Source organism: Plectropomus leopardus, chromosome 6 (assembly GCF_026936395.1).
Source record: "Plectropomus leopardus strain MGB_pleo_1.0 chromosome 6, ASM2693639v1, whole genome shotgun sequence".
Lineage (NCBI taxonomy): Eukaryota > Metazoa > Chordata > Actinopteri > Perciformes > Serranidae > Plectropomus > Plectropomus leopardus.
In genome coordinates this window covers 14,114,347-14,142,259 of record NC_142181.1, presented here as the reverse complement: position 1 = coordinate 14,142,259, position 27,913 = coordinate 14,114,347, and the positions used below count along the sequence as shown (strand labels likewise).

General features: G+C 38.1%; 1 protein-coding gene across 1 annotated transcript; it reads left to right on the top strand.

Moving 5' to 3' along the window:
* Positions 1–2,555: 2,555 nt before the first annotated feature.
* Positions 2,556–26,832, top strand: LOC121942747 (transmembrane protein 255B). Its single transcript, XM_042485990.2, has 9 exons — positions 2,556–2,840; positions 4,026–4,165; positions 4,827–4,889; positions 9,391–9,480; positions 11,743–11,823; positions 11,925–12,010; positions 12,130–12,289; positions 22,864–22,971; positions 26,046–26,832. Exons 1-9 carry the CDS (start codon positions 2,777–2,779, stop codon positions 26,193–26,195), a joined length of 942 nt encoding a protein of 313 aa, XP_042341924.1. The 5' UTR covers positions 2,556–2,776; the 3' UTR covers positions 26,196–26,832.
* The last annotated feature ends 1,081 nt before the right edge of the window (positions 26,833–27,913 follow it).

Below are 27,913 nucleotides of genomic sequence, written 5' to 3'. Positions count from 1 at the left end.
AGCTTCCCCAAGGCATCTGTAGGTCAGACCCAGGATTAGAGTTAGCGCTCAAGGGAAGTTCACCGGGTTACTGCTCCATCAGTCTGTGTTCTTATGTATGTTTTATATTTGCAGACAACATTTGACAAAGCTGCAAGATGCATGTCGTGCCAATGTGCAGATCATTTGTGCCAAACAAAGGAACACTATATTTAGTTAGATCAAAGTCCCATTCATACAAAAATGAAAGGAAATCATGAAGTTATAATTTGAATATTACATTAATCTTATTGAGTGATAATTAAGTAGTATAATTAAGTAGGAAAACCAAAACAAATGGTTTCCACTTCATTAAATTACTGGACACACAATTCACAAATTCAAATGTCTGGAGCCAGAGCTGAGTCTTCTTATCTCAGTATGTCAACACATGAAAAAAATGTGATTTATTGCACAATAAATTTGCCCAGTAGAGTTTCCCTGTAACTTAGCCCACCTGGCTGTAAGGATTTGACTGATTACCTTGAAAACTGGATTGTCGGGGGGAAAAGGATGAAATGTCACTAATATGTATATCTCTCTCCCTTGAGGTTAAACATGACCATTAATGGTCTGTGAAATGTTTGTAAAATATATTTTTTTACAAGCTTGAAAAGACATGATCAAAACAATCTTGTTAGCTGCTTGGTACATATGTCTTAGACATGATTTCCTAGTGAGCCAAATAGGCAACTGTTGTGAGACTCCTGTTGGGTTTTGGTTTTGTTGGAGTCCAAAGTGGAGACTGATGCTGGCAGGTATGTAGAAAAAGAGTTATTGTAAAAACAGCAATTAAAAAAGGAGCAGGCAGTGAAGAGCTGCAGTGGGAGCTGGCTGACTTGTAGAAAATTTTTTGGTAAAAGCTGAGCTCATGGAAAAAAAATAATTCAGGCACAGAAGACACAAAGGCTGGCAAAACAGCAAGGCACACATGAGCACCGCACCACACAGAACGATCTGGCAGAGTAGTGAAGTGAGGACAAGGCTTACATAGGCAAGTTGATGAGCTGAGTGGACACAGGTGTGCCTCATCTGCTGCTGCTGGAGGAGCCAGCCACATACAGTACATGCCCTGCAGGATACAGAGAACGGGGGGGACTTACAAAAAAACATACATTTCATGTGCATTTCAAATGTATTTTATCAAAATTTGTAAAGAGACATAGCTCAAATTACATAAAATACAATGTATAAGGTCAATTTGCCAGTCATTATTTAAACAAAATTTTAAAAATGACATTAAAATTTGTCCTTGGTCCTGCTACATCTTTGAAGTTGAAGGAGGAGTTGATTAAAATCACCAGCTACTGTGAAATTTCTGTCCGCTTGCATTTTGCTGCTGATGGCATCATACAATTCCATTGGTGCGTTTTTTGAATTTTCATTCAAGTTTTGTGTCCTGTCGGCTCTGAACAAGGTCCGCCCATCCAGTGCAATAGCTTGATCCAGGATGTTAGGGGTTAACCATGTCTCTGTTAAGATGTTTGCAGAGCAGTCTCTGATCTCCCGCTGCTAAGTGAGCCTCGATCGCATCTCCTTCACTTTATTCTCCTGTGACCGGACATTAGCCAGAAGAAGGCTTTGTAGAGGAGCAGCTCTCGGTCCAAGTTGGGTCAGCCTCGCCCTGATGCTGGCTCTCCTCTCTCTCTTCGTCTGGCACTTTCAGATTCATTTCTCCCCTCTGGTCTGACTGGCCGCTCGGCATATGCCATTGATGGGGAGTCTGCTGCATTCAGTCCGAACTGAAATTTTTCCAATTTTGATAACAGCTTCTCTATCATAGAAAATTAATGCTTTAGCAGAAAGGAACCATGGTGTCGAAAAAATTAGACTCAAAGTACGGGACAAACAAAAATTTCCCTAAATATGGGTTCTGTTGCTAAAGTAAGTTCTCATCATCATGATGTGTGTTCAAGTGATCATTTTTAGATAAGTTTGGTTCAAATTAGTTATTCAATTCCACAAAAGAGGGATTTTCTGTGGTGATTGACAGCTGTGACAGCCAATCCATGCACTTGCATTCAATGGAGCTGCTCGGGAGTGATTAGACAGGTGTTTTGGTGGGAATTCCCCCACTGTGGAAATCACTACTTGTGCAAACTCGTACTGTAAACTGTATCTTGCATATTTTAGCTTCACTTAAGCATCACTGGGGTTAGTGGGGGCTCATAGTCCATCTTTATATACAGTCCATGGTCTAGCCTGACTAATTATATAGATAAATGAATACATATGTTAAAAAGTTTGTTTGTACATGCTTTTTTATTTTAAGTTTTTGATACTTTACACTTGCTATTGTACTTTTATTTACTTTTGGAGAAACAATTCTTTGATAAAGTATGGAAGCAATATTTTAGTTGTGTGGTCCCACTTGTTTGTGTTGTGATTGGTACGTCTATTTATCTTTTAAACTAAACTATAAACAGGACTGTAAGACACTGTTGTGTTAGTAATGAAAGTAGGTGTGGGTAGTGAAGACAAAAATGCTAAATTAAAACTATGCTGCCCCAAACTTCATGCCACCCTGGAAACTGGAAACATCACTGACTTGGTGTTGCAGGTCCTATGTTTTAAGAAGTGTTTTGACAGTAGTGCTCACATTTCCGACCGCCCTTGAATGCATCAGGGGCTGGAGCTGTACACATGGAGCTGCACTGATGTTCAAATACATAGTAGGCTAGATGCCAGTGCAACTCAAGATTCACACTGCTTGTGAGAGAGGGGTTTGTAAGCTGAACAGACTGAGAGTAGATCTATCATGACTGCAAGGATGCAGGGAGCGACAAGCCGGGACAAACCAACGCCAAAGAGACCTGCAACAGGTAATTTACAATGATTTTTTTTCTGTTCTTCTGTTCTTCTTCCCATGTTTTTAAAATAAATCATGCCAATTTTCTCAGGTTTCAAATGGTTAAACCTAATACTTCACTACATTTTGAAGGTAAATTTGACCTTTTTTTGCACATTTAGATTAATAATATGAATGAATGAATGAATCAAATTATATATATATATATTGTTATAAATGAAGCTACCCAGCATTAAATAAATTAGTTGAAATTAGACTCACCTTTACCAGCTGCAACGTAAGTGATGTTTACACAGTAATGCACCATTATTATGATCTGGTAGACTAACATAATAAACAATTTTCTGGACATAGTCTTTTTGTATAATGACTACCTTTAATTTTAATTTTTTTTTTTTGCTAATAGGCTACTTGTACTTTTACGTAAATGCAGGACTTCTTGTAACTGAGTATTTGTTTATGCTGTAGTATTATCCTTTCCTTAAGAGTTTTTAAATAAAGAATATCCAAGTATCAGGTGACATATTTTACAGTATATACAGACAGGTGTATTTTTTAATATGGGGCACACACTTTTTGTTATAAAAGCTAATTGTTGCCATCATTACTTGTGTAATTTGTTTCCTGTGTCCCTGACTGCTGAATAGTTTTACAATAAAACATTTCAATGATGTGCAGCTTGATGATTGTGTCCATGATTGGAGTACAGAGGACTGAACTATTTTTGTGTCAGTTTGTATTCTTACTATTTAAAAATAATAATCAGAGGACTGCATGTGTACGTTAGAGTGTCGTATTTGGGTCGACACTTTAAAATGACCAGTGTGACTTTGATATTCAATACTGAGAAAATACTGATGACATGTAACTGTATGGTATTTTATCTTTTACAGTATTACTTAAATATTAAAGCAATATTTCTCCACACAGAGCAGTAAAGATGCCATTTGTTAGTTGCATCAAAGAAACACTCATGACATTTGAACTGAACAAACTGGAGACACAGGGTTTGGATCTTTTTTTTTTTTTTTTTTTAGAATTAAATTAGTTTGAATTGAATTAAATCAAACTAAATTAGGTATGTTTGTCGACCTTAAACTAGAAATATGCAGACTGGCAGCTTAGTTTATTGAGTTTTATTGAGTTACTGAGTTTTACTCATCCTATATGACATGTTTCTTGCTCGTCTTGTTGGCAGAGATAATGGTGAGGGTCAGGAGAGCGCTGTGGTTGGTACTGGGCATGCTCAGTCTGTCTCTGCTGCTGGTGGTGCTGGGAGTCTACACGACGACACGAACAGAGAGCCTGAATGTTTCTGGCTACATCTCTGGAGTTATTGTAAGGTTTTTATTTGTCTCTCTTCAGATTCCACAACATGATTTATTTTTTCAGATACAGCGAGATGACAGATTGGGTTTATAACTTTGCAGCTACAAGGAAATCAGATGGAGGTCCCATATAAAAAATCTGTCCAGCATGTGATATCCATTATGAAATTCAAGCTACAATGCCAAACGTTTAGCTTCACTTGTTGCGGCCTTCCAATAAACATTTGTTTGAAACGGAAATCATTTTAGGTAGGCCATTAAACTGGTGACAGTTCTTTGCTTCAGTGAGAAATTCACGCACGCTTGTCCAACAGTGGCTGGCATTCAAGTTTTCTTTTTCTTGTAAAGCCACAGAAAAAAAGGGTCTCCTGGATGTCAAACTTATCCTTAATTGTACCCACCAGAGTCAGTTTCTAGAGATTTGAGCCATGCAGTTATTGCATCATTCTTTCATATTTCGATCACCCTTTGCAACAGCATGCACTATAAAACATACTGCAGACCTCCACAAGAGCCACTTTAATAGCTGTTAAAAGTGCTAATACCTTGCTGAGCTTTTTCCTTGGAAGAGAACCAAATCATAACAAAGTATCACAGTTCTTATGAAAATTAACCATATTTCTTTATTTTGGATAACGATTACTGTGGTCATTATGTTATGTTCTTTACAGCTGACCCTTGGATCCTTCCTGGGACTTCTGGGACTCTGCCTGGAAGAAAACCGCAAACAGCTGGTAAATTCTCCTCACACACCTACATCCTCTGTCATAATTCTTCCTTTGTTTTCCCTGTACACACCCAAACCGCGACCTGCCAAAAGATAGTGTTTTTTGGCCAATAGTTTATGCGTTAGCACGGTGACCAGCAGTGCTGCTCTGCAACATGCAACATACGTCATGTGACCACCCACTGTGACAACTCGGACTTTTAAAGTGTACCATTAAGGAGAATGCAATTCTCCTTTTTTTCTGCTCTTCTCATGTCATGTCTCAGCCTTCACTCTTTAAAATGTCTCAATATTTGTGGAAGACCATTATATTAATCCTGGTTGGCAGTTAGAGGACAGACACTAAAAACAGGGAGTAAAGTCACGATATAAAACAGTAAAAAGGTTGTGATTTTAGACAACAGTGTGCATATGGCTTTAATAAAAGCAATACTCTGCATTCAAAGAGCTTGAGGAGAGGGTGGTGTTTTTTTTTTAAAAAAAGTGTGTAATGAATGGATATTACCATGTTTTTAATATTAGTAACTTCATTATTTTGGAGGTTACATCAAAAAAGCTCAAATTATGACTTGCACATCCTATCATTTCATTGCATGGATGCCTGATAATGTTAGTGTGAAATCTATCGTTTATAGCTATTTTCTGCTCTATAATTTTAGTTTACACAGCCCAGTCACCAGAATAAATGTTAGATTTGGCCGTTTCTGCAAACCGCAGATATGTTAACTTTACATCACTTTTGATCTTCAATTTAATTTTGCGTTAGTTACGTGCAGGCACAAAAACAGCTTTCTTAGGATGAGGAAAACATCATGTTTTGGCTTTAAATACTGTCTTTTTGTCTCCACAAACATGGCTGAAAATGTCCCGTAAATTGTGGTTTACAGAAACTACAGATATATTATTTTACACTCCAACAACCCAAGCCAACATTATCCAAGATAGAATCCCATTTGGCAATCACATCAGTTAGTAAAGGAGCCATAAATCTGCCCCAGTATCACCGTGACCTGCATAACCTGTAACTGTGTGCAGTAGAGCACACATGTGCACGTGTGCAGTTATACAGGCAACAGTAGTTACATTACATGAGTATTAATAAATGCACTGTTTATTAAATCAAACAAACAGACAGCTATTGCACAAAGATAATCCAACGCCTGGCATTTATTGTGTAGAATATAGCAAGTATTTGTGTATTTGTGTTTAAAGAGGTACATAAGCTTATGATGGTGAGTACTATTGTCTGGTGTTTACAGTATGTTAACTGGAAATTAGGCAATCTGATTTGTTAAACAAAGAACTGTGTATGCTGCTGAAGTAATTGTGCTTGCCCGCTATAATAATGTTATTCCAAATTGTTTTTCCTCGTATCAGATGTCATGTGCAGGTCAAATATTTACTGATCTGATGTGTGAGCCGATAACATACCTTTCTGTACTTTTTTATTTCACTGATCAACAGAAAATGGCATTTTATGTGAAATTGAAAACAGATCTCTACAATGTGAAAAAATATGCATGAAATGAAATCAAAAATTAATGTTAGTGTCAATATTCACACCTCAATCATTACAGGTGCTGCCAGTTGAGAAGTCACATATTTCAGTTAGTTAAATGGAGATCACCTCTGTCACCAATTGGTTTAACCAGATGAGTCTGTATTGTAGCAATACATAATATAGTTCTCTGTTGATCAGTGTAAAAATAAAATGACAATAAATCTGCTTTGGCTTCATGTTGCAGAACAGTAAAATGTTTAAACTTCTAAGCCAATATATGACATATACAGATTTCTAGTCTTTATGGGCACCGTATCAACAGCGTGTACTTTCTTTATTGGGTCTGGCTGCTCAGGAACCCCAGCGGACGATTCTTGTTATGATCTCTTTGACCCCCTGTTCCAACCCGCCATCCATCACTGCCATTAAACCAGGAGTTATGCCAAAAATGTTAGAAAAGAGTAGATCATGCTTTTCAAGAGTGGACATAAGGGCATTTGTGGACAGGTTCTGAAAATTCTTGGAAAGAGCCGGTTGTGGCTGGATTTGCTGTCGTGCTTTTATCCAATTCACTGTTGAGATGGTTTTTATGATAAGAACCTTGGAGCACACAGGAAACTAATTTAGTACAAAATAATGTTTGATAGTGTAATTTTCAGTTTTCATATGTGCCTTTCACGTGTAATATATTTCTAGGATGTGACGAGTAGAGATTGTGATTAATGGAGAGCAGGAATGAAGGAGTCTGTTTAGACACAGCACACTCAGCACCTATACATTACACAGTGCGAATACAGTTGTGTTTGCCCTCAAATAGGCATGAATAATATTATGATTATGATTTGGAAAATTTGCAGTAAAAACAAAGAAGACCTGTTTTAGAAATATTTCTGCTCTGAGACTGATATCAGTTTTTCAGCAGCCCGTGTGTGCAGGACTTTCTCCTCCTTTTTGTTGGACTACACTTAACTGACAGTTTGCTGCAATGGAAAAAAAAAAGTTTTACAAATATTAATTGAAATATCTGGACCAAATTGGTCATAAATATTGAAATGTTCTTAATCTTTATTTTGTTTAATGAGGCAACGCACATTAATTAACATGAGCACAAGCACAAATAAAAGCACACAGGCACAAACTAATAGTAACCGCATATTTTATTTGACTTGTTTGCAAATTATAAATTATGTATATATTATAAAAGATATGATATACACACAATGGCACAAAACATACATACACTCACAAATACGTAAAATTAAAAGTAAACAGGAGCCGGTACAGAAAAGGTAGGAAGCCCCTACAAACTGATGATTACTAAATGTGAATATTTTCATAATAGTGTAATCAAAGATAGTCATTATTGTCATTATTCAAATGTGTCATAACCTGACACTGACAGACCGATGCACTTGAAGGGGTGTGGGGAGGTGACGACAGCCAGCACCACTGCACCGGCCTTACCCACACAATTACGCCCCAACTTGTCACATGTTGCCTCTTTGCAGCGGACATTTAGCGGACATCGTACATTACACTCTAAGTATCCTTCTGCATCTGCTATTGACTCAAAAAGGTGCCGCTACCTTAATGTCAACACAAGCACACGGTTATGTTTAGGCAACAAAAGCACATGCTGGTACTGATGCTTTGATTCAGGCAAAAGGGGCATAATGATAAGGTGTAAAAAAAAACCAATACATTCAAATGGGAAGCAAACACCGGACTCCCGCATGAAAGACCGGGGGTTTGTTTGATCCATTCACCTCCCCTCCCGCCCACCCTATAGAGACCTTCATGTTCCTATTACGTCATCATCAGCAGTGTTTCAACCCGAAGTCATCCAACAGTGTATCATGTGGAAACCCCCTTGTTCTCAGATGTCGCCGCCCATCCACGTATGCTGCGGTAGCAAAAGGTGGCTTTTGGCATCAGGATCTTGCGCTGCAATCACTGCACAAGTGACAGCATTTGATGACTTTGGAATGAGAACGGGCTGTATAAGTAGGCTATTGAACGTTTTGGGTCCATTTAATCTCTAATCAGATGATCTGTCCCAACACAAAGTGGGCTGCAGCAAGATTGTCTATGTTTTTTCTTTTTTTTTCCAGCAGTTTTTTTCTTTGACATGGTGGCAGTTCATCTGGCCTTTTTCAGAATTTCCCAATGGCCAGTCCAAACCTGGTAAAAGAATTAGCCTATAAGACAGATGAAAAAAAAATCATGTCACTCCTCCTCCTGCTTCCTCTAATGGTATTTACTGGACACCCAGAAAACAACCAATCAGAGCCAAGAAGTCTCTATTTCAGCTGTCAATCACTGCTCATGAACTGCAGTCAAACTGTCAAACCAGGCAGAGAGTTTGTGAATGTTAGAAACAGTCAAGCAAAGGGCCAAACACCAGACCAAGAAACTCATTTTTAAAGCTGTTTCTGAAAACATCTGATTTGACAAATAGGCAATGTAGTAACTGAATCTTAATAAACAGCAACATGATTGACAGCTGGTTTAGTGACTCTGCAGCTCTGATTGGTTGTTTTTTTATTTACATGGTGTGTTGCCATCAGAAGCATGTTATTTTCACAGATTATCTGTCTCGTGTGCTGCCATGTGGACGTAGTGGCAGATTAAGGAAATATGACAAAAAGTTGTAAAAGTTACCAAATACAGCTTTAAATGTAAAAAAGTATATTAAAGAAATACTCTCATCGGTTAGAGTTAAAAAAAAAATGCTGTAAAAACTATAGCTATTTTTTGAACAAGCTGCCCTGTAAAGAAACCAAATAACTTCACAGCGAGGCTCAAACAAATGAAAACTAGAAGCATATTTTCAAAACAGTTACTGCTGTGACTGGCATGCAAAACGTTTATCAGTTGGAAAGAAAAAAAAATCAATAATAATCTGCATTCCTGTCAAACTATGCTCTCATTATAATCAAATAACACTAGTTATTTATCTTTATGTGGAAATTCTCTTATTTAAGCTCTTTCTTCGTTCCTCCTCCAGCTGACGGCTGCGATTGTATTCCTCAGCTTTGGGATCATCACCTCTTTTCTGTGCCTGGTGATTGATGGCGTCTGTATTGTCTTTAACATGGTGAGTTACCTGCACTTCATGCGTATACGATGACTCCAGTTTTGATTGGACTGGATGATGAAACAAAGCAGTAATAGGAGACTGTACAGCAAAAACAAACCACTGTGCTGGCTGACTGTGAGCCTCTCGGTCCACAGTGGGTGCCAACATTGCTCTGTTGGCAATATTGACACAATTTTGTCCATGAAAAGAGTTCCCACAAGTTACAGCTCAGTGTTTATAACATTCATCCGCTTAGCTTGTTTTGTTTTTGACCAAGTAAATTAGTAGTTGTGAAAGCCTAATGTGAGAAAACAAACATGCTGAACTGCACCATATGTATAGAAGCGTTGAGGGAGGACGTGAAGTTGTGCCCAGCTCAGTAAAAAAATACAGTTCAAACAGGTTAACAAAGCAAAGTTTCATTCCTGCTTCCAACCTCTAAATAAAAGACAGATTAATTCAATTTTGATGAGCTCAATCAGAGGAGACTCCTTCTTTATAAGTAACCAAATTTATAAGTGGTTTTAACAGCAATGCATTCTTGTCCTCGTCTGCTTTTTAATCATCCACATTTTGACTGTAATGATTTAACGAAATACTTTGACATTTCATGTTACCAGTGGAAACTCCAGGAATTACTGTGCTTGGCTAAGAAATAATCTGGCACTGAAACCCAACACAATTTGTGGTTTTTACACTTCTTTTTTTAAACAAATTGTTAATTAGTAAGTTTTAGAGGCTCTGGTCAGTGGATGCTGTTACATTTTAAAAGCACCTGACAAGCTGTTTCCAGTGTTTATGATATGTTAAATTAACTGGCTGCTGGTTGTAGTTTTTATAATTAGTGCACAAACGGGAGATTGTTATTGATCTTCTCATCTTATATTTAGTACTTACTCTTTTCTGTTCTTCTGTTCATGTACTTTATTGCACCAAGGGTGAAATGTTGGATCAAAAGTACTGTATTATTCATACAATGTAGTTTTAAAATTAACGCCTTCAGATGTACAGTACCATCTCATGTTAAAGGAGGTTCCATAACACAAAGACGCCACAGACAACATCATTGACCAGAATAGTGCAACACTTCCCACAGAAGGAGAATCATAATCAACAGAAAAAGTGTGTATTTCCACCGGTGTTACAATAGAGTGGGGTGAAGTAATGAGTCCTAAAACGCAGAAGTCCTTTTTGCACTTCCGGTTCCCTCTTCTTAAAGTCTATGGGGTTTTTGAATGGGTTTTCAGTAAAATACCTTAAATGTGGTCTGTGGTTAACACAGGGTAAAGATATTAAGACGTTTATTTCTGCAACATAAAATACTTTTAAGGTTTTACTCGTCTTAAAAAAGGCGGTTGCTAACAAGTGGCTAAATGGGACTACAGTGTTTGTCGGGGACGCCAGACGACATCACACCGGACACAGAAACTCATTAAACTCACTTGTCCACCTTTACAGCTTTACAGACTCGCACTCAAACTTGTAGATTTATCTGTTTATAATAGTTTTTGATTGTGTTTTAATGTGTTTCTACAGTGTTTGTAGTTGTGACATCTAGGTCGTGAGACCACAATGTAGCGGTGTATAGCCTAAGCTTTTTACTTATAGCGATTTCATTTATGCTTCAAAACACACAAAAGTGGCGTTCATCTGTGAACATTATCATCCTGAACCTGTAAGTCTTATAAACTTGTGTTCGTCACAGAGCTTATTTTTAGCGATAATTGAAAATCCCATTAAAAAATCCCATAAGGGAATCAATGCAACGCTAACTTCCTGGTTGGTCTACAAAAATATGTCATCCCTCCACCACTCTACAGATGGGAAAGGTTTTCCTCAGTTTTGCAGTTAACGTCAACGTTGATCCAAATCAAACCACACACCTCCCACAGCACGACAGTGATAGAAGTTACGTCCGGGTTGTTTAAAGTTTTAAATGTTGTATTTCATAAAATATGTCAAAATGCTGTCAATAAACCAAACCAGAATCAAAAAGCCACACATGATTACAATGAGTTTTTACTAGAGAAAACATTTCCAGGGTTAAGAACCTTATTTCACCAGTTTAAAAGAACAATAAACATTATTGTGTTAAAAGGGAGTTTTGGAAACTCAGCGCTTTTAATTCAAATGTGCTTTTGTCGCTCTGTACAGACAGACACATTCATTATATTTTGTTTTTTAACATCTTACAGTTATTCTCTATAAAGTTGGATTGGTGTTGTTTTTAAATCCTGCTGATGATTATATGTCCTCATATAGTGAATTAATTTTTGACAGGACATGCGTCCACTGAAAGCGCATAGATGCCAGTATTACAGCAGCGGTGGCAGTTACGTCTATGAGAACTTCTACACCTCTGTGAGTAAAGATGTACCAACGGTTTCCAGGACAGCTTTAACTAGACCTGTCTGTGTCGTATTTGCAGGTGAACAGATTCTGAACTTGCATTTCTCTCTCAGGTGTCTTGTTGGAGTCCAACGGAGACTTGTAGCATGACAGTACGAAGTGGGACCTGCTACTGTTGTGACCTGTATGACTGCGCCAAGTGAGTCAATGACAAATATCCTAATTACCATTTGACAACTGTCACCAAAATTAATTAATTTTCTAGTCCAACAAATTAAAAATCATGTATAATGAATAAGCTGTTGTTTTGTTTTGCAGCGGTGGCTACCTCAGCAACTACTATGAGTTTGTCGGTGTGCAAAGCTGTGAGGAAGTGTTCACGCTGTACATTTTAATTTGGGTGCTCACTGGCCTAAACCTCGTGGCCTCATTCACAGGCATCCTCACTACAGCGGTGCTGGGCAGCATCAAGGACGTGGTAAGACACACACTGAGAGGTACTTACAAAGGTCCATATTGTGTAAATGTGGTAATTTTGGTACATGTAAGCTTGATTAAGAGTAAATAACAAAAAAAGGCCCCACTCAGAAGCTCTAAGGTGAAGGGGAGTTTATTTGTGTAAATGTGAGGGCTCTGACACACTAAGCTGATAGTCGGTTGTCGATCTATGAAAAGCCATTTGTGGATGTCTGTCACTGCAGTTTTGTTTTCGTGCCATTGGCACCAGACAGCTTTTTTTTGTCCGATTCAGTGTGTTGATTCAGTGTCTAAACCCATGGAGCCCGTTGAGGATTGGGCGAAAAGAGAAAGAGAAGCGAGAAAAGCAAACAAACGGTTAAAGTCACGTTAAAAGTCAAGGCTTCAGATTTAATAAACTAGTTATATTAGGTAAGATTATTTTTTTAGCCAATGAGTTCTTCAGATATAGTTTGTACACATTTGTTATTGTTTGTGTGCAACAGTAGGCCTTCGTCACCACTTTGATGTTGGTTTGGTTTATCTGTGTCCTTAAGCATTTTTTAAAATTCCTTTCAATTGCATTTTAAAGAAAAAACACAATTAACAAAAATTCACAAGTTTCACAAACTTTGTTTAAACTTTAAAGCTGTCGATAGGCCACAGGTAACAGTTTTACCTAAATGCAGCTTTGTGCTGACCTCATTGCCAAATGCTTATTTTCTTACGCACTGTAGCAAAAGCAATCTTTCTGTCCTTTGGTGTTGTTTTTTCACCTCTCAGTTTTACAAACACGGAAAACCCCACAATTTAACCCTGTCTCATAAACATTATGTTTGTATGTTACTAAATTACATTCACAATTTTGTTGCGGTGGCAACATAATCTCTGCCTTGATTATTGTCAGAGATGACATTTCTTTGAATTAATAAAACAGGACATTTATGCAATAACGTGGTTGAGCATGGCAGACATAAAGTACTGAGACTGAGACAACAGGTCCAGACAACAAAAGCACTTTGGTAAAGATTAGAGTAAGATTAGAATTTTGGTTAACCGTCAATAAAAAAGTTAATTAAAAAAAACATCCTCTACCACTGAGTAGTATAGTACAAGACTGCCTATGTTGGTGGAAAACAGATGAAATAGAATGATAGTGGATATTTGGCCTATATGTTCAGTATCAACATTTTTGGTTTCCCTCAAAAACATATTTTCTGTTTTTGAAATTACTTGTGTATGATTATAATTAGACATGGCTGAACAAATGAATCAGAAATCAGTCACGTACACTCTTTCAGATTTCTTGGACGCTTGTTGCTCATTTTACTGTCACGTTGAACTCTGCATGACGTGTAGGAGACAGGGTCCGTTTCTTTTTTGAGCCACGGATCAAATTGAAGTGACAGTCAAATGGCAGATCACATCCAGCCAGCCGCACCACATAGAAGACCTGTTGCACAAAGCCTGCCATAACAGTGAAAATTGATAACCCCCTAACACAGCGTAAAGCCTGAACCTTTATTCAACCTTTATTTAAACAGGGAAAGGTCATTGAGAGCAATTTCTCTTTTGCAAGGACGCCCTGATTACAGAACACAAAATCAATAGCGGAACTCAATAGTGTTGTTGCGATTGTACCACAAACTCTACATGAAAATGAAAGTGAAAACATAAGTGGAGCAGTGGGTTCAGGAGAGCCCTGAGGTTTGTTTTCAGAGAAGTTACACAGCAACAAAGCCTTTATACAGAGCAGACAAAGAAACCTCTCGTCTGAGGTCGTACTTCAAATATTCAGTTTTACTGCAAATCCCTTGACTTAATTCATTCATACAAAAGTAAACTAAGTGCTTTGCCTGAGTCTGGCTGCATAGCATATTTGTTAGCAGGAGGTTCCAGCCTGTTTTACTGTGTATTTAAAAAGTGCCTAATAACAGTTTAGCTTAATCTCTGAATATCATGACTCAGATAGCAGATAAAGAAGAGAGGTGAAATAGAAGCAAAGTGAGCATAACTCAGTTTTACGGAGATGTTAGAAGGTTAGGTGGTATTTTAAATGTCTTGAGAAAGATCGCCACTTTGTTAATAAATCAGTACAGAGATGATAAGTGATAAGGTAAGATACATGTTTGATAAATAGATTCTCTGAACCTCAAAGGAGACAAAGCAAGTGATGTGTGTGTGTTACCCATAGCTCTCAACTGGTATTTTAAAACAAGCATCTTTTGGTCCTGTCATGTTTTTATGGTCTCTTTGGAAAAATGGAAATACACAAGGTCAAACACGTCCTTTGAAATATTTAGAAGCCCATTTGGCTTTAAAAGTCATGTGTGGAGGATTTAGGGCGGCATACTTGCAGAACTTAAATAGAATATTAATTTATTGTGATTTTATGAGTTTAAAACTGTGGAATCATTGTGGGTTTTTTTTTTTTTTTACCTTAGAATGATTATATTATATACATACGGGAGTCCACCATGTTGTTCTACAGTAGCGCAGAACGGATGAAACAAACGCTGCTTTGTATAACAACAATGCAGGTAATTTGTGGCCTTTGCGTGGACCATAGATTGTTCTTGATCTCAGTATGGTCTCTGTTTGAGTGAGATACTGGCCTCTTTCTCTCTCTGTTTAAAACTCAGACCAAACTGAGATAAAACGGTAAAACGAAACAGCACTGATCAAAAAATAAACCAAAATTCTATCACAGCGTTGCCTATACTTTGCTTACAAATTTTTTTTGAAACATATTTTAGCTTACTATTTAACTTTCCCAATTGTTTGTTACCTGTCGCCACTATATTGTTTCTGATGGGAAAAACCTCTGAGCTCACATTACGTCACCCACCAGCAGGATTGTTTATTGGTCTGGTGAGGCACAATGCATTCTGGTAGTTGTAGGCTTTCTACCTCTTGAGCAAAAGTGAATGCCTCAGTCCTTTCTCTGTGTTTTCTCAGGTCATGTAGCACCAGTTTCAAAGGAATTTGCGTCTTTCTGCCGTATAGATAGCTCAATTTTATAAAAAAGTAAATAAAAAAGTCTATCTTTCCAGCAGTGATATACTTCTTTTAAACACTACTGATTTTATATTTTTGTCAGCTATGGAGCGCTCATTGAGCTTTATGCTGCCAGTGATCCATCCGATCTGGCCTAAATGATCTGGAGTGCTGCAGGAGATGACTGCCAACAGACCACACAGCCTCCATCCTTCTGTCTGAAGTTGCATGATCGTGCTCCTTTTATAAATAATATTGTCCGCAACAATTTAAGGATTAAACTCACTGAACTGTAATAGTTCTCACCCTGGGAATTTATTAGGATTTTCCTCCTCATGTTCTTAAATTTAACATGATTCAACTCTTAAATCATCCATCACTTAATTTTTCTCCCACATTTCACACCCCGCATTTTTGTGTTTATGGTGTTTATATACTGTCGATAAATTTTCATGTGTGACGGAAGATGTTTCTGCTGGGGGAGACTTTTAATATTAGAGTCCAGGAAGTTTCCATATCTGTAGGATCTGTACATACCTACGAGACAAGATTTATTTACATTGCTAAATTTACAGATTGCAGATGTTTCATGTTTTCTTTCCCTGTCTGTCTGCAATACATTACATAAAAGATAGGGAAACTAACAGATTGTGTCATTTATAGATTTACAGTTTCCAGCAGTTTTGGATTTAAGATTACAAAACACTTAATCGACCCCTGGGGAGATGTTGAGACACACTACAGAGAGGCCACCCATACGGAGACCAGAACAACTCTGAGGTCCTAATGTATCAGAGGTTTTGCAGGGAAGGCTGTGTGCTGCATCAGTTAAATGAGCCAATTAGGATGGCTGTTCATTAACTGTATGCACCGGTTACAAATGCACCTAATGGTGTGTGAAAATTTCATGAAGCAGCCCCCTTAATTTGAGTTCAGACTTCCTGCATCACAGCTTGATTTATTCAGATGTTACGTGATATATTTCTAGTTATTAAGTGAATGAAATCAAGCTACAGCAGCTGGGATTTTGTGTAAAGGTTTAAATGAATTAATTAATTTATTTACAACCAAAAAATAAAACATGTTATAAACACACAAGCAAAACAAATGTACAGAATCCAAAAAGGAGTAGGTAGATATAAAACATAAATATCCCTACCCCTTTTTCACTTTTTGTCTTTTAACTCATATATTATTTCAACAAATTTCCAATATATTTACACCTGGTGTACAAACAACCATAATTTACTTAACCACCCAATTAAATAAATAAATTTCTTTCCCAGGTTTATTTATTTAAGCTTTGTGTGTCCACAGACAACGACATAGTTTATCCTTCATTTCTGAATCTCTGTAGCGTGAGGAGAATCTCAACTAGATCTCGTGACACAGTGTCAGTGTTAATTTGCATCTATCTTTGCATTGACTTTGCGTGCAAACTCGCCGTGTGAAACACTCGCATTGTGCTCAGTGTGAACACACTATTGGAATTAAGGCAAAGATGTCATGGTTAGAGCTAGCCAATCTGGATATTTTCTAAGATTAAAGTGGTAAATTTACATGAAAAAACACCCAACTGTACTGCCAGAAAGTCCAGTGATGTAGTATAAAGAGGGACCCAGTCCATGGGGAGCGTGTGAAGGCCCCTCTGCTGTGTTTTCTTATTCCAGTTTGAGTGCAATCAGTGGCATTGGATGCACCTGAGGCCGGTGTGCTCCATGCACACGAGTCAATTTATGTTGGCAGACCTCCTCAAAACACCTCTTTGCTTTGTGTTTTTTGTGTCCTCTTTCCTTGTTTTTACAGCACAACACCCATACTGCAAATTCTCACTCATCCTCCCCGTACACTACTGACTTCTTGACTTATTTGGATTACTTTTAGTTAATAAATAACTTTGTTAGTCAGTAGTGTTTGTAATGTTTCTTTAATTTTTTTGTCCGGCGTAAGAGCCAGGATGTGACAGAAGTATGACATAGTGGTTGAGTGTGTGAAACACAGGACTTTTATGCAGGAAAGGGGACTTGAATCTAGTCAGACTTAATGTTTGTCTATTATTTTTAGGCTTGGTTGAATTATTATCTTCAGTTTTTAGGATCTAAAAATGAATCTGGCAAAGTAGTGGAAGTAAACAAGTAGCCATTACTGCGGGGGCATCTCCCAGGCGCATTTGAATGCTGTACTTCTAAGTATACAATTTTCTACTTTAACTTTGTGTAACATTACTTTTAAAACAACATCTAGGAGTTTGAGTTGGCAAAGTAGTGAAGTGAAGACGAGGCTTTTATAGGCAGGTTGATGAGCTGGGTGGAGACAGGTGTGCCTCGTCTGCTGCTGCTGCTGGAGGAGCCAGCCACACCTCCTGCCACACACATGCCCTGCAGGAGACATAGAAGTCCAGGCATTAGTATTATCACAGTAACATTTTTGTTCAGTTATTTGGCCCAACACAACAGGAACTAATTTGAATGAGCTGCAAGTAGCAGAGAACAAAACAGCTCGCATAGTTCTTCGCTGCCCATAGAAAAAGAGTATGAGTAGGCTGCATTACTGCAGAAATACTTTGTAGCCAGCTGCCTTTTTTTCCAGACATACATCATTACTCTACTCGACAGTCATCAGAGAGTCGTTTTCTGTTGTCTCTCTGTAGAGCTAGTTTAATACAGAGGACAGTGTGTTATTGAGCAAATGTGGCATTTGAATTCATTACCAAGTTTTGCTTTCTGAAAGTAATACAATACCTTTTCACAAAAAGTTATGATTGTATTGATTTCATTCATTCATTCAAACCTTTATTTAAGACTCGGGAAATCATTGAGGGAGACAACGCATTTAAAACATAAGCAATCAAAAGAAACAAAACTGAATCATACAAAGCAACAAACAATAATTGCAATGAAAATAGCTAAAAATAGAAATGCAGAAAAATCAACATGGTATGGTGTAGAGATTATAATTGTCCAAATTTAAGTTCCTTTGCAGATTATTTCATGTATAAGGTGCACCGTAAGACAATGTCATTTTTCAGAGTTCAGTTCTGATTTGGGGAACGTGAAGTAACAAGCTACTCTGTGACCGAGTACCCAGATTATGTGACTTTAGAATTAAGAGGGATGAAATATAGGAAGGAAGCATTGGTTTCAAAGTTTTATAGATGAATAAAAACCAATGTTGGTCACACCTCCTGGCCAAATGAGGCCAGCCAACCTTTTGGTAAAGATGGCAGTGGTGGATACTGTAAGGATCACCAATTATGAACCTTATTTACACAAGGAATAGTGTAGAAGACTTTCTATGATATATACTTTTGATGGTCTTGAAGATATGACATCGACTTTGAGCTATCTATCTACTTTTTCTTGTTATTGTGTGTTGTATTGGTGTATTTTGTTTAGTCAAACTGTAAGGATGAATGTTATGTTTATTTATATAATCTTGTAAATGAATGGAGAGCCCAGGAAGAGTAGCTACTGTTTAAAACAGAAGCTAATGGGGATCTTAATAACCAAACAAACAAATGGAGAACAGAAAGGGTAGGGAGAGCGAGAGAACACATACAAAAACATACAACACAACCAAAGCAGATTCATCACAGTTTCAACACCACTGTCACCACTGCAGACTGAAAAAGAAATTGGTTTCATTATTCTGGTGGGCTACCAAAAGTTTAATTTGTGTTTGTGATATAATGATTAATATATTAAAAAATTAATACTTGGTGTCCCTGTAACGATATGATATTGCCACACAAAAATATTGCAGTACTATTTTTTGGGGGTGACCCAAGTGGGGCACTAACTTATGCATGAAATATGGGTGCTGCGTGTCAGCATAGCTTTAATTTACAATTTATGTCTCCTCTCCTCATACCTACTTTAATTACTAACATTGTAGTGTCTTACATTCCTGTTTATGTTTGAGTTTAAATGATAAATAGACCTACCAATCAGAATTACACCACACAAAGGTAAAGTAAATAACGCTTCTGTATTTTATTACAGAAATTCAAGATAGTCAGTTATAGTGGGGTGGCACCTGGGGTGGCTAATCAGATTTCAGGGATAGTCTGTGCTGAAATCTCCATGGATACGCCCCTGACTGTCTGGGCGGGATTAGAACACATTTCATCATCGTTTCATCATAAAGGCCTGAGTGTGACATCACAGCTATGAAACTCCCCAGCATTCTATATCTGTGTCCCACAGTCTGTGCACACACAGTCAGAGAGCAGACTTTAGCAGAGGGTCATCTGATATTTGTAAGCCCACACAGCATGAATAGGTTATTATCATTTTGGGCCCCTGAGCACAGACATGTAAAAGACCCTGCACCCCACCCTTTTAATAGGGGCTTACAATAGGGGTTGGTAGGAGTGTCAACATCTGGAAAAGTGAAGTGCTACCTTGGTAGCTGCTCTGTTTTGGTTGTTGAACCCTGAAGCTAAAATATCTCATTAATAGGGGCCTACAATAGGGGTTGGTTTGATTGTCAACATCTGGAAAAGTGAAGTGCTACCTTGGTAGCTGCGCTCTTTTGGTTTGTTGAACCCTGAAGCTAAAATATCATATTAATAGAGGCTTACAATAGGGGTTGGTTTGATTGTCAACATCTGGAAAAGTGAAGCACTACCTTGGTGGCTGCGCTCTTTTGGTTGTTGAACCCTGAAGCTAAAATATCATATTAATAGAGGCTTACAATAGGGGTTGGTTTGACTGTCAACATCTGGAAAAGTGAAGTGCTACCTTGGTAGCTGCGCTCTTTTGGTTGTTGAACCCTGAAGCTAAAATATCTCATTAATAGGGGCTTACAATAGGGGTTGGTTTGATTGTCAACATCTGGAAAAGTGAAGTGCTACCTTGGTAGCTGCGCTCTTTTGGTTGTTGAACCCTGAAGCTAAAATATCTCATTAATAGGGGCTTACAATAGGGGTTGGTTTGATTGTCAACATCTGGAAAAGTGAAGTGCTACCTTGGTGGCTGCGCTCTTTTGGTTGTTGAACCCTGAAGCTAAAATATCATATTAATAGAGGCTTACAATAGGGGTTGGTAGGAGTGTCAACAACTGGAAAAGTGAAGCGCCACCTTGGTAGCTGCGCTCTTTTGGTTGTTGAACCCTGAAGCTAAAATATATTATTAATAGGGGTTTAGAATAGGGGTTCGTAGGGGTGTCAACATCTGGAAAAGTGAAGTGCTACCTTGGTAGCTGCGCTCTTTTGGTTTGTTGAACCCTGAAGCTAAAATATCATATTAATAGAGGCTTACAATAGGGGTTGGTTTGATTGTCAACATCTGGAAAAGTGAAGCACTACCTTGGTGGCTGCGCTCTTTTGGTTGTTGAACCCTGAAGCTAAAATATCATATTAATAGAGGCTTACAATAGGGGTTGGTTTGACTGTCAACATCTGGAAAAGTGAAGTGCTACCTTGGTAGCTGCGCTCTTTTGGTTGTTGAACCCTGAAGCTAAAATATCTCATTAATAGGGGCTTACAATAGGGGTTGGTTTGATTGTCAACATCTGGAAAAGTGAAGTGCTACCTTGGTGGCTGCGCTCTTTTGGTTGTTGAACCCTGAAGCTAAAATATCATATTAATAGAGGCTTACAATAGGGGTTGGTAGGAGTGTCAACAACTGGAAAAGTGAAGCGCCACCTTGGTAGCTGCGCTCTTTTGGTTGTTGAACCCTGAAGCTAAAATATCTCATTAATAGGGGCCTACAATAGGGGTTGGTTTGATTGTCAACAACTGGAAAAGTGAAGTGCTACTTTGGTAGCTGCGCTCTTTTGGTTGTTGAACCCAGAAGCTAAAATATATTATTAATAGGGGTTTAGAATAGGGGTTCGTAGGGGTGTCAACAACTGGAAAAGTGAAGCGCCACCTTGGTAGCTGCGCTCTTTTGGTTGTTGAACCCTGAAGCTAAGATATATTATTAATAGGGGTTTAGAATAGGGGTTCGTAGGGGTGTCAACATCTGGAAAAGTGAAGCGCTACCTTGGTGGCTGCGCTCTTTTGGTTGTTGAACCCTGAAGCTAAAATATCCTATTAATAGGGAATTACAGTAGGGGTTGGTAGGGGTGTCAACAGCTGGAAAAGTTAAGTGCTACCTTGGTAGCTGCGCTCTTTTGGTTGTTGAACCCTGAAGCTAAAATAAAAAGTAAAATAAGACTTCCTTACTTTATTACAGAATTTTTTCCTCCTAAAGTAAATGGTACAATAGCAAGTATAAAGTGCCAACACAATTAAAATACAAAACATTTAAAAAGAATAAGCCTGTGTGAGCAAACACTTTGATCAATTTATTTTAATGTAAAATAAGTCAAGCCCGACACTACTCTGACACAATACTGCCTGCCAGGGTTAAGGCTGCATTGCACTCAATGTTAATAAATACCACCTTCTTTACACTTACTCCTGCTTATGGCCCTACTTCTATAACACCCCATTAAAAGTTTTTTGGTGCCAAAAAACATTGTCTGCCTTTTATATGGGATGGCGGTGAAAACTCTGTCTCAAGTGCTACATTTTTTGCCCCATAGTTGTTCTTAAGTCACTACAAGCCCGACGTCTCATGGCTCATTGCTTAACTACATTGTGCAATAGAGAACAACTGGATGTTTTTTTTTAAAGATTTAATACTGTAATAGTGGCTTTTTATAGTCATTAGCATTAAATGTTACAAAAAAATGCCTAAGATCTGAAAATCGAGTTTTCATGTGTGTTCGTTCAAATACGTTTTTGAGGTAAAAGGAATGACGCATATTATGTTCTCTATTAACATAATGAGGAATTGTTCCCTATTAAAGTTCCAGGCAAGTCGCAAAAGTGTTGATACTGAACGTATCAGTAAATGTTCACTGACAACATATTTCTTTTTTTTTTTTAGATTAAAATAGGCAATACACTATCCACTTGTGATTACAGCATTATTCTTTTATTATTATTGTTTTTTATTAACATCCAAAATCACGATCTTTCCCTAACCTTAACCAAAGTGCTTTTGTTTCCTAAACGCAGACAGAGGTTTGGACGCAAACCCAGGATTCTGGTGCCACAGTCCTGCACTTTCTTTGTCAACACCACATTAATATGAAAGCAATTTAGTATTATGCAAAAGTAAATTTTCATGAGACAGAGTTGATTAAGGAGGAATTATATTTTCCAGCAGAATCCAGAGCCTTTTCTGCCAAATCTAACTGAATAACTACTCACTATGATAAGTCAGGGCCTTGACATAAGTGTCTCTGACTGAAATGATTTTGCAGATTACAGTCGTCTCTGTTCAGTTTTCAGTTTTCCAAGTTATAGGATCACATATATGTATTCAGATTGGCCTTCGTGTTGGAGGTGAGACATCTGATATGTAACCAAGATAACCCTTGCACACTGTCTGTGCCGCAGACTTTCCATCAAAAAATGTAATCAGAGAGCGCTCTTCATTGGACCATCTTTATCATTTCTTCTCTAACAGTTAACATTTTTACTTTTTACATGTGTGCACCTTAAAAACCAGAGCACAGTGTCAACAACGTGTGTGTGTGTGTGTGTGTGTGTGTGTGTGTGTGTGTGTGTGCACTTTTGTTTGTGTTTCTGTTTGTGTGTGACAGAGGAGTAGGAGCCCTGTGACGGAGCCCTCTCAGATTACAGCATCTTCCTCCCCGACAGCTCCACTACTGATGGACGCCAACACACACACAGTCCACCAGCTCCACCCAGTCAGTGTGCAGGCAACACACACATACACACACACACACACACGCATACGAGCTACCCTTCATACAGTATTAATGTGTTTGGCCTAATTTGTCTTTCTTTTTTGTCTCTCTCTGTGTGTCTCTGCCTTTGAGACTAACCATCTTTCAGTCATGCAGTCGTCCCTAACGTTCCCATTTCCATCCACCATCTATCCATTAAACATCAATAACAGCATTTTCGCCTCAAAACAGAGCAAAGCACTCCAAATTTTCAGAGAAGGCCTGTGGAGTTTTGGACCACGAGTTCTGGATTACAACATTTGGACGAGCAGGCTCATGTGTTTGGCTGCAGGACACTCAAAAACCCCTCATTTTGGTGTTAAATGTGCCGGAAAAAGTGGTGCAGCATTACAAAAGGGAAGAGGGCCACAATCCGATGTACACAATGGAGGCCTTGAAGCTATTATTGATACTGTTTATGGATAACTGTCATTTAAGCCCCCTTCCACTCAAAAATGTGTTTTTTCTCCTGTTTATGTCACCCAAAATTTGTGACCTTCACTTCACTGGCTTTTATCTGCGCAAAGTTTGTTACTATAGAGATGTTTTCACATTGCATTTTTTCAGCACTATGTCTGCGATTTTCGAAGCTTTCTCCTGGATGCGTGCTGCTCCTACCCGCTCTAAAATGAGAAGAAAATAAGAAAATACAGGCAGAGAGGTAGAGTCTCTGTAGATAAATACACCATAACACCCTGAGAGTGGGTCACAAGTGATGAATGAACTCTCTTTGGTGGAGGTTTTTCTTTATAGTGATGTGGTCCACCTTTCCCATGCTGGATTCAAATTACCATCATACACACAAGCCACAAAACCACAAGTGTTGCCAAATGATTATGTATGTAGAAACACACTTTATGCATGTTAAATGAAGTGGGAAATTTATTTTGTTGTTATTGTTGGATGTTGAGGACACGGATTTTTTGTTTAAGTGAGAAACTATGAATGGAAGAAAAACAAAATTAAATGAAATCTCCACAGGGTGTCAGAGAACTAAAATCTGCTTTTTTCCACAGTGTTTGTGGAAAAAGACCGTTGAGGTCTCCACAGTCGACAACCCACATCTGATCAACATATTTGGTTGTGGCATTTCAGTCTTTATGATAAAGCCACCAGGAACGCTGTAATTTCATCAGAACAATAAAACGGACTTTTATAATCCTCAGAAAGGCTGCTTACTGGAATTCACATCAGTAGAGACATATCGAAGGAACCGTGGGAAAGTTCAATTTTGATCTAAAACATCAGTGAGATGTGGGTGAAGGCTTGTAAAGATCTTGTGAACTTGGTGTGTTCAGAAGTTTGGAAATTTGAAATAGATTATACATAATTGATTTGACAGTCCATATATTAATATGTCTTTGTTGGAAAACACGGGGTGGAGGAGAGTGTCCTGTTTGGGGACAAATTTCGGCTCTTTGCAAATGATATGTTTCTGTTGGCATCATCAGACAGTGACCTCCAGCACGCACTGGTGTGGTTTTCAGCCGAGTGTGAAGTGGTTGGGATGCGAGTCAGCACATCCAAATCTGAGGCCATGGTTCTCTGCTGGAAAATGGTGGATTGCCTCTCTGGTTTGGGAGAGAGTTGCTGGCCCAAGCAAAGAGGTTCAAGTGTCTCTGGCTGTCATTCATGAGTGAGGGGAAACTGGAGCGTGAGATGGACAGGCGGTTAAGTGCGGTGCCAGTGGTGATGCAGGCTTTGTGCCAGACCGCTATGGTGAAGAGAAAGCTCTCAATAAGACGGTCTATCTACCTCCCAACCCTCACCTATGGCTGTTACCAAAAACTTGAGCTTGCAGATACAAGCCGCAGAAATTAGCTTCCTCTGTAGAGTAACTGAGCTGAGTATTGGAGAATGGGAGAGGAGCTCAGACATCTGAAGGGAGTTTAAAGTAGAGCTGCTACTTTGGGTCTAAAGAGAGGAGTTTAGGTGGTTCGAGGCATCTTATCAGGATGCCTCCTGGGTGCCTCCCGTTAGTTAGAAGTTTTCCTGGCACGTCATACTAGTAGGAGGCCCAGAGGCAGACTCAGAACACACTAGAGGGATTACATTTATCATCTGGACTGAGAATATCTTGGGATTGCCAGGAAGAGCTGGAAAATGGTCAGAATACGTTGCTCAGCCTGCTGCTCCCACGACCCAATGACAGGATAAGTGGATCAAAATGGATGGATGGATGGATGGACTAAATATACAGGGATCCCGCAGATCCTTAAAAAGTCTTAAAAGGCATTGAATTCATTTATCCAACAGTATTAAAATGTCTCAAATATATCTGACAAAAGTCTTGAAAAAGCTAAGACATGGGATGTGAGATTTTATGAATTGCTTTTTTCTGATGTTGCATCTCAAAATAATAGGCATTAACATTTATCTATTGTTTAATCTACTGAAGGATTCTCACATTTACATCCTGCAGATTAGAATAGTGGAACCCGCAACAGTCATATTATGTTTTTGGCATATTTTCAGCCTTTTATTCAAAACGTTTTTCAAACTCATTGGAATCCCACATGCAGACTGAAACACACAAAACTGAAAACGCCAGATATTTCCCAGTTCTGTCTTATCCTTGTCTCTGCAACAAGACAAGAAAGCTATGTTTTAATTAACAAAAGACATTTGGGCAAAATTGCCTCTAATTGTGAGTAACAGATGTCAGCTCTTTTTTTCAATTTGGGTGATTGTAAAATTTGTCTATAATTTCATTCTGAGTGGCCTTTAATGTCCTCTCGATTGCCATACACCTTTTGTCTGCTGGGGTCATTCTGACCCTGCCCTGTTTTGACTTTTATTTAACGCATATTATATAAATTGTCGATCAATTCTGTGTTACACCTTTAGTCTTACCTCAGTCCAACCCATTACCACACATCCAATAGACCTTGTTTACGTAAGTATAAAAAAATACATTTTGATGGCAAAAGATTTCATTTGGGGTCAGAGTGACCCCAAGGACAACACGAGTGTTAAAAAAATACTAAAGTAAGAACCCAGATTGAGCTACAAAAACCTTTGTCCTGCTCTTTCAGGGGGCCTCGATGTATTTCCCTGCAGCAGAAGGAACAGCTGCCTCGCAGAGTTTTCCTTCATCATCGACTCGTTGCTCTGAGTCCAACCCTCCTCCCATCTACCCTGTGACCAGCCTGCTGCCTTACAGGGTCCACGGCATCTCTGCATAAACACCAGCAAAAAACTGACCAGAAAATAAATGCAGAAGGGATAAATAGATATTTTGTTGTCCTTGTTTATGCTGGAGTGAGGAAGGGAGGAGGTACAACTAAAAAAGAAAAAAAAAAGATAAAGGTAAAAAAAGAAAAGGCGGGCGTTTCCATTGTATATGCAAAGATTATAACATATTTTACTGTATTTTGCTCAAAAACAAACATTTCAAGTTGTAAAATGTGTGTCGATAACATGTGATGTAATATAAATGTGTTGACTGAGCTTATACAGGCTGCCACTCAAACTGGAGGTAAAACCTCATGTAAACATATAATAAAAAGTATCATGTAAAATATCAATGGCACAGCCTCTGATACCACTTGTGTAGTTTTAGTAATATTAGGTTTGTTGAAGGTTGATTTATGTTCTGTGAGTGTTTACATTGATTGAACTTCTCATAATGTGTCTTTCTAAACTGTAACAGTAATTTACTTTTATCATAGTGACATTATAAGGCTGCTGACTGATGACTGACTGTGTTGCCGCTGAACAGAAATGACAGTGAAACTTAACTTTAGCATTAACTTGACTTTTTTTACACATTGAATTGATTAAATAAATGGATTATCAACAAAGATTAATGTGGAACTTTTACATCATCATATAGATTAAATGAAATTATGTCATTTTAGCACTTTTGGTTTTTTTTATTTTGTGAGAGGATGTGTTGAAATTTGAGACAGAAAAAAAAATTAAGGCTAAAACCATTTAATGTATTAGCATCAACTGGTAGTGCATTTAAATATAATTGGCCCACAGCAGCTCACCCTTCATTACTACACAAACACAATGCAACTTTTGATTACTTATAATTTTAAAGTACTGTATGCTGATGATGCAGTGCCGGGCCTAAATTATATAAACTAATATACACCAGAATATTCGCAAACATCTCTGAACAACATGAACAAAAACAATAGCGTCATTATACAGCTGATATATTTTCAGTCCTAGATGGAAGTAAATGCACAGCCCTGTTTGATTTGTTTTCTGCACCACATGTCATATTTATGTGGAAGCATGAGACACAAAATAGAGCATGGCAAAGCCTGAGGAGTGTGACAGTGTGACAGCTCTGTATTACACAGGTTACTTTTCCTGTGTTAAACAATGAGGTGTATATATATATATATATATATATATATATATATATGAATCTGCAAAGTAACTAGTTGTTAAAGTTCAAGTGGAGTGAAAAACACAACATTCGTCTCTCAAAAGTAGTGGAGTGGAAGTATAAAGTAGCAGAAAAAATAGATATGATATATGCAATCTTAATTTTTGTTGTTAAAAACAACAAAAGTCAGTTTGGTGACTCTTTAATAGTGGCGCAAACAAACAAACAAACAAAAACAAGTGAGTGTGCATGTTAACGCTCTCTGCAGTAAGTCCTTTCAGTCATTATGCGGGGAGTACTCAACAAGTACAAGTACTTAAAATTGAACTACAGTCCTTGGATAAAAGTACTGGCTACTTCTCACCATTAATAACCTGAGTGATGACAATTTAAATCAAATCTGTGGTTTGTTATTCAATCTTTTGTTCATGTGCCCCTGTCATAGGCTGGACAAAAGGGGGTTATACACAGACAAACAAACAAAAAAAAAAGAGCCAAACAAGTTGCACAAATAAATATGAGAATCTTTAGACTCAGTAGTGTAGGAGTAGATGAGAA